Source organism: Bubalus bubalis, chromosome 2, assembly GCF_019923935.1.
Source record: "Bubalus bubalis isolate 160015118507 breed Murrah chromosome 2, NDDB_SH_1, whole genome shotgun sequence".
Taxonomy (NCBI): Eukaryota; Metazoa; Chordata; class Mammalia; order Artiodactyla; family Bovidae; genus Bubalus; species Bubalus bubalis.
In genome coordinates, this window is record NC_059158.1 from 143,196,586 (window position 1) to 143,209,852 (window position 13,267).

The 13,267-nt window shown below is 44.0% G+C and overlaps 1 protein-coding gene across 1 annotated transcript in view; it reads left to right on the forward strand.

The window, feature by feature from the left end:
* The first annotated feature begins 1,465 nt into the window (after positions 1–1,465).
* FAM117B (family with sequence similarity 117 member B) overlaps positions 1,466–13,267 on the forward strand; it is a 74,095-nt gene continuing 62,293 nt past the window's right edge. Inside the window, exon 1 of the mRNA XM_025278016.3 lies at positions 1,466–2,396. Within this exon, the coding sequence (XP_025133801.1) occupies positions 1,790–2,396 (607 nt within the window). The 5' untranslated portion in view covers positions 1,466–1,789. The remainder of the gene's footprint in view (positions 2,397–13,267) is intronic.

A 13,267-nucleotide genomic window follows, 5' to 3' on the forward strand; every position in this document is an offset into this window, starting at 1 on the left:
GAATCACATGGAGACTCAAAGTACTGAGTACTTTGCACCAGGAAGTAAAGTGAAGTCGCTCAGTCATGTCCGACTCTTTGCGACCCCATGGACTGTAGCCCACCAGGCTCCTCCATCCATTGAATTTTCTAGGCAAGAGTACTGGAGTGGGTTGCCATTTCCTTCGCCAGGGGATCTTCCCAACTCAGGGATCGAACCCGGGTCTCCTGCATTGCAAGCAGACGCTTTACTGTCTGAGCCACCAGGGAATCCCTTGTATGTACCATACTCTCATTTAACTCTTGGTTGAAAATCACAATTGTATGAAAGAGATGGTATTGTTTAACTGCATTTTACAGATAAAGGAAAGTGGCTGGTGACTTATCCCAGCCACAGAATATGTTGTGGATCTGGAATATGAATCTCTTTTCTAGGTCCTCAAAGGCTCTCCACCACAGTGTATAGGACCCAGCAGAATTTCAGGTCCAGAGCAAATCACACTGGGCCCTCCACTCCCATATTTTTATAGGATGAAATCTGTCTAGAATATTTATCTAATAAAGTAGTAAAGGGAAAACAGGTCATGCACAGGGAGTTTATAGCTTGGGAAATGAGTATGTGGGGTATGGGTTCACTTTTTTTTTTTTTTTTTTGTCTTGATGAAGAGCCTTTCAGGTTATTTGAGAACTAGTGTTACTGATTTCTTGCCCATTCTACAAAGACCTGTTTTTTCCACTAGACAAAAATACGAATGGCTGGTCCACTTCTGTCTCAAATAATGACTGTGAGGATAAAATACGCCCTTTGAAAACTATGGCACTTAACAAACTTGTAAGGCAACAATCATCTTTCCAAGGTATCGGGGAACTCGGAAGTGGTTGATTGAAATAAATTCTTGATTACTTGAGATACAGGAGATATAGCATTAGCATTTGGTTACTGGGCTTCCTTGATAACAATCTAAAACGGCATTCTAACCAGCAGTTTTAATCTTTCTAAGATTTGGCTCTCTACAGAGCTTTAAAAAACAGAGAAACAAGGTGTAAAATGCCAGTAACATTAGTTAAATTTCTTTTCCTTTGAGCCCTGTCAAGACGTTGATGGAATTAGGACAGAACAAAAAGATCAAGGTAAAAAAATGCCAGAAAGAGACTCAGGAACACAGACTGTGCCAGTAAATACTGAGTTAAGGAAATGAGTAGGGGGGAAAAGACTTGAGACATCCCTGGGGACCGCTCTGGTTCGGGGGCAATCCCTTTGGCAATATTCCAGAATCTGAGTCCCCAGGGCTCCCCCCATTGGGAAGGGAAAGATGCGCGTGGCCAGGCGCAGGCGTACGCGTGTACACTCACGTGTACACTCACACGCGCGCGCGCGCACACACTACACATACACACAGCCTCTTTCCTTCGCTGCCCCTCCCCCCGGGGGGGCGGGTCTCTTTCTCTTTAAAGAGCAGACGGTCTCCGCGCAAACCCAGGTTCTCTAAGGCCCCGGGGCCCGGGACCCGAGCTCCTCGCAGCCAATGGGCGCGGTGGAGCGGCTCGAGCGCGGCTGACGCTGCACCAATAGGCGCTCACGGGGGGGGGGGGGCAGCGAAGGAGACACTATTGTTGATGAGGAGGAGCAGCGGCGGCGACGGCTGCACCACCTCGTTGCTGCCGGCCGCGGCCCGGGCGCCCCCAGCACCCCAGACTCCGGCTTCGTCACCCCGTCGCGGAGGCCTTCCCTCCAGCCTCGAGAATCCTCCCCCTGCCTTCTAACAACAAAACCACCCCACGTCTCGCCCAGTCACCAGGGAGGGGGGACCATGTCCCAGCGGGTGAGGCGCAATGGGTCCCCCACGCCGGCCGGCTCCCTCGGGGGCAGTGCGGTCGCCACGGCCGGGGGATCCGGGAGCCGCCTGCAGCCCATGAGGGCGACGGTTCCGTTCCAGCTGAAGCAGCAGCAGCAACATGGCAGCCCCACGCGGAGCAACGGCGGCGGCGGCGGCGGCGGCGGCAACAACAACGGCGGCTGCTGTGGTGGCGCCTCAGGCCCCTCGGGCGGCGGCGGCAGCGGCGGGGCTCCGCGCACCGCCTCGCGCAGCACGAGCCCCACGCGGGGCGGCGGGAGTGCGGCCGCGCGCACCAGCCCCACGGTGGCCACGCAGACGGGCGCGTCCGCGACGTCCACGCGAGGCACCAGCCCCACGCGCGCCGCCGCGCCCGGGGCCCGCGGAAGCCCCCCACGGCCGCAGCCGCCGCCACCGCTACTGGGTACCGTGTCATCGCCCTGCTCGTCGCCCACCCACCTGTGGACTGGAGAGGTGAGCGCGGCCCCACCCCCAGCCCGTGTCCGGCACCGGAGGAGGTCCCCGGAGCACAGCCGAAGCTCCCCGGAGAGGAGGAGCCCGAGCGCCCCGGTTTGCAAAGCTGGTACGTGCTGGGGGCTGCGCGAAGAGGGAAAGGCGGCGGCGGGAAGGGGTCCGGGGCGCGCGCCGCTACCGCGCGGGGACTGCGGCGCTACCGCGGTGCCGGGGTGCCCGGGGGCGGGGCTGGGGGCGGGACCTGGGCGGTGCGGCCCGGCCTTCCCCGGGCCAGCCCCGCGTCCCCTCCGCCGCTCCCGGCCGCCTCATTCATCCCTCCGTCCGCCTTGAGTTGGTGCTGGTCCGTGGAGGTGCAGTCGCTAACCTTGTGCCTAGGCAGATGTGTTAATGATAAACCTGGGGTTCTGGCCGCCCGCTGTCTATCGCTTACCTTCCCTTGGGAGTGAGGCTAAGAGTAGTTTGTCACTTTAGTGACATGGTTGATGTTAGTATAGTGCATGTTTGTTGCTAAGCATTTCTCTTTCACAAAACAGTGTCAGATTTGGGGAACTTGAGTGCACTAGCATAGCAGGTTTGGTTGGATCCCTGAAGAGACGTGAGGCTGGGAGTGTGTTAGCATTTCCTAAGACTAAATGGGTAGCAAGAAGTGAGAAGTAAGTTAAGCAAGATTCCTTTGGAAGGTTTATGGGCTTTGAGGGTCTGGTATATTTCTGATATACTGATTTTGTGTTTAGGATATAAAACCATTTTTTTTTTTTTTTTTAAGAACAAGACCTAAAGGTTTGCCTCCTTGTTATTTTAGGGACCTCAAAATTGTTTTGGGAGAAGGCAATGGCAACCCACTCCAGTACTCTTGCCTGGAAAATCCCATGGATGGAGGAGCCTAGTAGGCTGCAGTCCATGGGTCGCTAAGAGTCGGATATGACTGAGCGACTTCACTTTCACTTTTCATTTTCATGTATTGGAGAAGGAAATGGCAACCCACTCCAGTGTTCTTGCCTGGAGAATCCCAGGGACGGGGAAGCCTGGTGGGCTGCCGTCTATGGGGTCGCACAGAGTCGAACACGACTGAAGTGACTTAGCATCAAAAACTGTTTTTCTCTAGACCTGGGAGATTTTTTGGGAAAGGTCCTGAATGGAGCTGTTGAATTCCTCAGGAGTCATTCATAAGAGAAATTCAGATTGTAGAAATTGAAAGAGATAATATTTATCATCTGATTGTCTTTGTAGAATCTCCTGAAAAGAGGAGTGTGGGGTTTCTAGCTTGTGTTTTAATACTGCCAGCATCTACTGTTGTCTTACCCTGTTGGGGAAACTTGTTAGAATTTTTAGGCAGAATGGCTGGTTATTTCAGGAAACTTAGTACAGTACTTCCTAACCAAATAAAAATGATAATGAAATGGTTTCAAGGGTTCATTCAGAATTGCAGGGAATGGGATGAATCTTTTCTACCATTTATTTTATCAAAGATTTTAGATGGTGGATACTTTGAGGGGAGAGAATTGTCCTGAAAAATGATTGATAGTGAAACAAGAGTACTGTTATAAAACTTTCAAACATGCAAAATGCTTTATTTTAAACTTTGTTGAAGAAAAAATCCCTCTCCCTCCAATAATAGCTCTTATTGAGCTCCTACTTTGAGTGACTTACCTCCTGGTTCTTACGTTAACTCTCACAGGGGATTTTGGAGAGCAAGCAGTGGAGTGGATATTTGAACTCTGATGAGTGGCACTCCAAAACCATGTCTTTTACATTGTATCAAGGAGGAAGCTTCATGGTGTGTAAGATAGTACTGGGGAAATATGTAGCACACCAAAAATGACATGTGCTTAGTTTTCCAGGCAGCTCTTAGAGGTATATGGTGAACATAATCTATTCAGTTTGCTTTCAACCTTCTGGAGCCGGTGTAATGTGGCAGGTGGAAAGAAAGGAGAACTACTTAGGTAGGCAGTTAAGATGGAGGAGCAGGTGGTGATCTGATGGTCTGATAACAACATCTGACTACTCTCTGAACTATTTGACCCTTAAAAAGCAGCGACCTGATGAGAGCCGGGTTAAATTATGTATTGGGAATGTGTGGAGGAAGGTGCTCTTTTCTTATATTTCTAGAAGGGCTGTATTTTCCAGGATCTCAGACTCCCATATGCCCACTTTTCATGTTTCCCAAAGCTTCTTTATCTCAGATCTGTCATTTCATAGAGTATTCATGCTGTAAAATTGACTCTTTTCATTAGCCCTCTCCTCCTGCGCACCACCCCCCCCACCGACACACACACACACACAAACAAAACAGAAAAATAAAACCTTTTTCTTCGAATGGAGCGCTCTCACTTGAGTGTGAAAAAGGGATACTACTTGTTACTGAGTTATACCATCTGAGTATCTGATAGCTTCCTTCCCAGGAATGTGTTCTTGTTTCGCTCTGCTGCTGCTGCTGCTGCTAAGTCGCTTCAGTCATGTCCGACTCTGTGCGACCCCATGAATCACAGCCCGACAGGCTTCCCTGTCCATCACCAACTCCTGGAGTTCACTCAAACTCAGGTCCATTGAGTCAGTGATGCCATCCAGCCATCTCATCCTCTGTCGTCCCCTTCTCCTCCTGCCCCCAATCCCTCCCAGCATCAGGGTCTTTTCCAGTGAGTCAACTCTTTGCATGAGGTGGCCAAAGTATTGGAGTTTCAGCTTTAGCATCAGTCCTTCCTGTGAACACCCAGGACTGATCTTTAGGATGGACTGGTTGGATCTCCTTGCAGTCCAAGGGACTCTCAAGAGTCTTCTCCAACATCACAGTTCAAAAGCATCAATTCTTTGGTGCTCAGCTTTCTTCATAGTCCAACTCTCACATCCATACATGACCACTGGAAAAACCATAGCCTTGACTAGACAGACCTTTGTTGGCAAAGTAATATCTCTGCTTTTCAATATGCTATCTAGGTTGGTCATAACTTTCCTTCCAAGGAGTAAGTGTCTTTCAATTTCATGGCTACAGTCACCATCTGCAGTGATTTGGAGCCCCCCAAAATACTGTCCTCTTAGCACAAACTAAATCTGGAAGAAAAGGGATAAATCATGAGACTTCCTTTAAAATTTTTTTATTCCTTTCTTTTTTTTCTTCTGGACGCCCTACATGGCATGTGGGATCTCCCCTGACCAGGGATCCAACTCATGTTCCTTACAGGGAACGTGTGAAATCTTTACCCCTGGGCCACTAGAGAAGTCCTTTATTATTTTTCACTGAAACATAGTTGATTTACAGAGTTTCAGGTGCACATCAGAGACTCCCTTTTTGATTGAAGGAGATTACTGCTAGTATTCAGCTTCAGTGAAATGCAGACATCCTCATTGGTAGAGGCAAGGGTCTACCTTATTAAATAAACCTCATGTAACTCAGATTCCAGGATCCATCTAGATCAGGCAGTCAGCTTGTAGGTGAGTTGGATGCCCTAATCTTTGTTAGGAATCCAGTCTGAAAGTCCCCTGTTTGAAGGTCCCAGGATCTTTTGAGGGGTGTCCCTATTCAGTCAGCTCCCTCCCCAGTTGCTTTATTCCCCCAGGGTTACAGTTAATCATTGGCTAATTGAGAACTTCCTTCTCTTGAGGACTATAAGGTAATCCAAACACCTGTCCCTGACAGATCGCTTCAACTTCCCACCTTCAGTGCCTGCCATTTCCAGGGCCAAGTGGTTTGTCATTAGAAGCTGAGATAGGCTTAGAGAAGATAACTAGGCAGCAGTGTTAACTGTAGATAAAATGGTGAAGAAAGTGAAGTTTTTGTTCCTTCCCTCCTTATACCTGACTTTGTCTTACTCTGTATAATGTCGAACGGATGAATTACAAATAGGCGGCACAAAGAGGGCAGGAACACAGGCTCTGGGTAGACATTCTGTCCTCTACCACTCAGAAGCCACATGATACGGGGAAGTGATTAACTTTCTATCCCTTAACTTTCTCATTTGTATTAATATAATCGGTGATGGTATTTACTTCATATGGTGGTAAGGATTAAATGTAAGAAAAGTGAAAAATACCCAGCACAGTACCTCAGTATAAAAGTTAGCTGTTGTGTGTCATACTAGTTTTTGCTTCTAGTTGTAGTGGATATAGCATGAATTGCCACTGTAGGCTTAGTTTTCATGGTGGTATGAAATTTCAAGTTGCCAAGAACATCCAGAACTGTTTGGAGTGTGATCTGTGGTTCATTTGTATCAGAATCATTTAGGGTCTTTGTTAAAAATGCAAGTTCCCAGGCTCTACCTACTCCAGATAATGAAAGTACCTTGCACCTCTTTGATTTTGCTGAATTCTGCGTTTGAAAAACAGTTACTAGAAGCAACAAAGGGAAATAGTTTGAAAACTCCTCTTTAGAGAAAAAGGCATTGGTACAGTATGTGTAAAAGTTATTTTTGCAGTATGGCTCGCTAATAGGTAGACAGCAAGTTGTGTTTTTGCTCATTTTTCCATTACTTTGGATGCATTTGTTGTGTATGAATGTGGTTGTTAATTGAGCTGGGAGTGTGGCAAGAGCAGCAGCAAGAGATGGACTTCTCTGGACTAATAATAAGGAAGTAGTGAAAGGGAACTTCATATTGGTGCCATCTTAGACGTCTGCTTTCTAGTACTTTGTGAAGTACGCAGCTTAGAGACTTAGGTGTTTCTAACCATTTGGAGGATTGCTGGTAATCTCACACTTTCAGGGCAATCCTTTTGGTTTTAATATCTGTATTTTACAAACATTGAAGATGAGGCAACTGGAACCTTATTATTAGTTCAGCATCTTGGCTAGTAGAATTTATATTGAATTAAGTTCAATTCTGTAATCTGTGAATTGCTCTGTGTTAGTAACTGTGCAGTGTGCTTAGTCGCTCAGTTGTGTACAACTCTTTGTGACCCCATGGACTAGAGCCCGCCAGGCTCCTCTGTCCATGGGGATTCTCCAGGCAAGAATACTGGAGTGGGTTGCCATGCCCTCTTCAACTGTGCAATACAGGAATGTAAAAGAGAACTCAAAAGACACAAACCAGCCTTGTAAGACAGGTTCCTAAGTATGTAATATGAGTGCTTTGGGCTCATAGAGAAGTGAGTAATTCTGTAGGGAGTGGGTATAGAAATTCAGAGGAGATGGATTTTGCTTTGAGTTGGAAAGAGAGGACCAGCATTTTACAGTTGGATCATAGAGGTGTGAACATATACATGGTCATATTCAGTCCTATGTCTTAAAATGTACAGTATAGGATGTTTGGGGAGGAAAGAGAGCAAGCAGTTGAAAAAGAGTAGGAAGGTAAATTTACAGAATGGGCTGGAATAGAATGTGTGAATTCAAATGTATCCCATGCATAATACCACTGGAGCCAGACTGTCAGGTTCAAATCTTGGTATTACTGCTTACTTAGTAGCTGTTTAACTTTGGGCAAATTCACTTCATCTGTAAAAATGGGATATTAACTAATATTTAGTAATAAGTTGACCCTTGAACAAAGCAGGTTGCATTGTCCTGGTCCATTTATACATGAATTTTAAAAGTCTAAATCATGCTACCACATACCTGATCTGAGCTTGATTGAATCTGCACGTGTGGAACTGCGGAACCAGATGGCCGACTCTAAAGTTATATTTGAATTTTCTTCTCTGCAGAGAGTCAGTGGTCATAACCCCTTGTTATTCAAGGTCATTGTTGTTCAGTTGCTTAGTTGTGTTCGTCTCTTTGCAGCCCCATGGACTGCAGCACGCCAGGCTTCCCTGTCCTTCACTGTCTCCCAGAGTTTGCTTAGATTCATGCTTATTGAGTCAGTGATGCCATCCAACCATCTAATCCTCTGTTGCTCCCTTCCCCTCCTGCCCTCAATCTTTCCAGCATCAGGGTCTTTTCTTTGCAGGTGAGTCAACTCTTTGCACCAGGTGGCCAAAGTATTGGAACTTCAGCTTCAGCATGAGTCTTTCCAGTGAATATTCAGGGTTGATTTCCTTTAGGATTGACTGATTTGATCTTCTGTCCAAGGGACCCTCAGGAGTCTTCTCCAGAATCACAGTTCGAAAACATCAATTCTTTGGTGTTCATCCTTCTTTATGGTTCAACTCACCCATACATGACTACTGGAAAAACCCATAGCTTTGACTAGATGGCCCTTTGTCAGCAAAGTGATATCTCTGCTTTTAATATGGTGTCTAGGTTTGTCATAGCTTTTCTTCCAAGGAGCAAGCATCTTTTAATTTCATGGCTGCAGTCACTGTCTGCAGTGATTTTGGAGCCCAAGAAAATAAAGTCTGTCACTGTTTCCATTTTTTCCTCATCTATTTGCCATGAAGTGATGGGACCGATGCCATGATCTTAGTTTTTTGAATGTTGAGTTTTAAGCTGACTTTTCACTCTCTCCTTTCACTTTCATCAAGAGGCTCTTTAGTTTTTCTTCACTTTCTGCCATTAGGGTGTATCATCTACATGTCTGACGTTATTGATTTTTCTCCTGGCAATCTTGATTCCAGCTTCAGTTTTATCCAGCCCAGCATTTGTTAGAAGGACAAAATGTTTTGTAATTTCTGTGTGGGAATAATAAGGAATCTCTTGATATTAGCTATTTTCACATTATTTTTATCATCCTCATCATCCAGGGGTTTAGGCATTAAAAATGAATTGATTACATTAGTGGTGTTTACACTCTTCAAATACATAGAGTTGGTAAATATCTCGGATGAGTAGACTGCAAATGTGAGATGGGAGAGACTGTCAAAGGCATCAAGCACATGAATTTAGTTGCTTTGGCAGTGGGAATGGCAAGGATAAAGGAGACTGAGGAAACTTGGGTTCAGTAACCTGTTGGATGTAGGGATGGAGAAAGGAGGAGTTGAGGGCTGGATGTACTAACTGAGACAACACTGTGAGTAATGCCAGTTTGGGAAGAGAAAAATGAGTTCAGTTTTGGGCATACTTAGTTTGTGCTCTCAGGAAATTCAGGTAATTTTCTAAATTGTGGCAAATACAGTTTAGAACTTGGGGGTACAGTTTGAACTGGAGGCAAAAAATTGGGACTTGTTTACTTCAGCTCAGTAAACATTCATTTAACCCACACTTCATGCTAAGTGTTTGCGTATGGGTGTTAATTGAAATGATTAGTTACTAGGATGGATAAGATGATAGGAGAATGCTGAGGATACAACGGTGGGAGAATACAAGCATTTTAGCATATTACTGACTGGGGAAACTAGTAGAAACTAATGCCTGTGGCTGTAATATGTCTCCGGTCAATAATGTGTTAAGTGAAAGTTGCTCAGTCGTGTCTGACTCTTTGTGACCCCCATGGATATACAGTCCATGGAATTCTCCAGGCCAGAATACTGGAGTGGGTTATCTTTCTCTTCTCCAAGGAATCTTTCCAAGTCTGGGTTCGAACCCAGGTCCCCTGCATTGCAGGTGAATTCTTTACCAGCTGAGCCACCAGGGGAGGGTAGATAGAAAAGCCAACGAAGAAGCCTAAGAATGTGGTGGTAGAATAGTTAGTGTTGAGAAAGCCAAGAGAAAGATTTGGATTTCAAGGAGGAGATGGTAAAGATTTTAAAATTCTGTGGTGGTAACAAGTAGGCTGAGCCTGGAGAATAGGCTTTTGAATTTGACATTTCAGTCCAGTTATTAATGTTAGAATAGCATGTTGAGGACACAAATCAGGTTAAAGTTTTGGTTGAGGAGGTAGAGGTAATGGTTATAGATTGCCCTTGTGGAGTATTAATTACTGTCTCACTGTAAGGAAGGTGACAAAACAGGACCAAGAGATGAGCTAAAGTTCATTTGTTTACTTATAGGATGAGGAGAACTGCAGCATGTTTTATAGGTTTGGGGAAGGATTCACAAGAAAATGAAAGACTGCAAGTTCAAGAGGAGGAAATAATAGATGGAGCAAGGTCATGGAAAATGAGAGAGGCAGTGGGCCAGCACAGGGTGTAGTCTGGAAATCTCAGAAACAATTAAGGACACTTCTTTCTCTGAGGATGGAGGGGAGGTAAGGGTGGGTTAAGATGATAGATGACTCAGCAATAGACAGGAAGGGAGTAGATAAAGTAAGCTATTTCCATTGCCAAACTACTTGAAGAAGAAATAGTATGTTTGTCAGATACTGTATTTTAAAATTTAAATTTTATTTTTTATCAAAGTACATGTATGTAATTTAAAATGTCAAGTAACACTAAAACTTATAATCAAGTGAAGTGTCTCCCTGCCACATCTCTTTCCACTCCCGCTTCTTGCCACTTTGAGACAGCTGCTTTCACCTCTTGGTTTCTTCAGGTGTTCACCTACATATTTCTAAATGACTGATAACTGCTGCAGGATTTCTTTGTTCATCTTCATGTATTATACAGTGACTTCCTACCTTCACAGCTGTAGACTTGGTCCTTTATTGTCCTTCCCAGTCCTCCCATTGTAGTTACAGCACTCTCAGTTAAATTATTATTAATGTTTATATTATTATGACTGTGTAAATACTGTTTACAGCAGAACCTTGTGGTATGCTACGATTATATTTCCTTTCTTTTATAACTTTTTAGGCTCCTTGAGATTGAAAAGGCTTTTGGTTTGCTTTCTGTGTACCTCTGACTAAGTCATCCCCAAACTTTTCATAACAAACTTTCTTTTAAGTATTTTAAAACGCATCCAGTACTTTGTCAGTTTTACTTTTTTCTTGAAGATAGCCTTTCTGGAATCTCCTATCCTCCTATTCCCAACTGTCACTTTGATTTCCAGATTGGTGGCATGGCTTTTGCCTTGGAATGTCTCTGGAAACTCCTTCACCTCCCTCTGTTTTTGGACACCCTGATCTCTGGAACTTGTTTTACTAGAGCATAACCTCCAAAGTGTTTTTTAAGACCTTGAAGGTCTGCACTTATCTGTCTTTGCACTTAATGGTTTAACTCAGTATAGAATTCCAGGTTGGAAATAATGTTTCTACTGATAATTGAAAGGACTTCATTTTTTAGGCTCTAGAAAAGCCTTTGGGAAGTCTGAATGCCATTCTGATTCTTAGTCCTTTGTGTCTAGTGTGTGTGTGTGTGTTTCTTTATGAAAGTGCTACCACTGTTGTAAATTGATAGCCTTGGTGTAGGGTTGTTTTCCCCCATTCAGTGTGCTGGTTACTCTGTGAATTTTACAGACTCTTTGTTTCTGGGACCTTTTCTTCTCTCATGTGTTCTTTCTGTTATCTTTGTTTTATCTTTTTGGAACCACCACTATGTAGAACCTCTTGGATTCAATCTATAATTTTCTTATTTCTGTCCTAGTTTCCATATCTTTTGTTTTTGTTGTTGTTCTTCTAGCAGATATATTTTCTGTCACTTCAACTGAGTTTAAATTTTTTGGACATAATCATTTTTGGGAAGGATTTAACCTTACTTTTTGTGTTAGTATCTTTTAAGTTATTCCTTGTCTTGTCAGTGTCTTGTGAAAACATTTATAAAAGGTATAAATACCCTCCAAGTTTTCTTTGCCTTCTTCATTGTCCTGAGAGCCCTTTTTGTCTTGAGCTGTGTCTTTCTGGTTGGAAACTTTCCTTAGTTTTCTATTAATATTTAAAAAAGATACAAAATTGCTGGTTAGGTTTTCAGTCTGAGTGCAGGTCAGTCTGGTAGACAGGAGGATCTCAAAGTTGAATGATGATGCAGGGTCTCTCAAAAGTAGGTTTTTTTTTTTGTTTTTTTCTTCTCTTAGGCCAGATTCTCCTGGAAAGAGTCCTACAATATCATGCCTGAGGATCTGTCTTGTGTCCTTAAATACAGAGCCTGTCTAGTTAATCTCTCAAGCAGTTTCTCCCAGTCTTTTTGCTCTGGAGACACCCTTGGAATAATTTTCATTTCTCAGGGAACCCCTGCATGAGTGATCAGTAAGTTGAGATACGATAAAATAATATTGTTCTGAGTACAGACTGGTTTCTCTGTGGATCTTTTTATTTGGCCAGTTTATAAGCCTATTCATTTTATAGGTGTTTAGGTGTAAACAGGTAGGTGTATAGATTTCACCTCTACCCTTCTTGGACACAAACATAGTTAAGCTTAGCTTACCGTTCTTGGTATTAATCCCTTTTCATAGATTTTTTTTTTAAAAGCTCAAAGGCAACCAAAGTACATTGTGACTAAATAATTGGCTTAAATCAAATGAGGTTTAATTTTTCTAAAGGTAGGCTCAGTAGTTTTAATGGGGCTTCCCTGGTGGCTCAGATAGGAAAGAATCTGCCTGCAACGTGGGAGACCTGGATTCGATCTGTGGGTTGGGAAGATCCCCTGGAGGAGGGCACGGCAACCCATTCCAGTATTCTTGCCTGGAGAATCCCCATGGACAGAGGAGTCTGGCGGGCTACATTCCATGGGGTTGCCAAGAGTTGGACACAACTGGGTGACTAAGTACAGCACAGCAAAGGTAGGCTCAGTAGATTTAATTTAAGTAAAATTAGTAAATTTATCCTTTTATAATGTGAAAATTTATTGAGAAGATTGTACAGTAAAACTACTAAAACTATAAGCCAAGATAATATGACAGAAATTTAGCCTGAAATACAATTTTGTTTAAATTTGAAAAACTTCCAGTTACACGTGCCTGCTCAATTGCTCATTTGTGTCTGACTGCAGCCCCATGAACTGTAGCCCCCCAGGCTCCTCTGTCCATAAGATTTCTCAGGCAAGAATACTAGAGGGGGTTGCCATTCCCTCCAGGGGATCTTCCCAACCAGGGATTGAACCTGCATCTCCATCACTGGCAGGCCATTCTTTACCACTGAGCTACCTGGGAAGCCCCTTGAAGTAACATCCCCTGTCTCAATATAGGTTTAGCAGAATTACTGGCACATATTGTGACCTCATTTATAGATCTATACATAAAAAAATGATATTTTAAAATTTATCTTTTTAAAGTGAAATGTGTTCTTGAGGTTTTTGTGTGTATGTGTGTGTGTTTTCTGTACAAATAGTCAATTCTGAGTTGAACTAGAAATGAACACACCCACATTT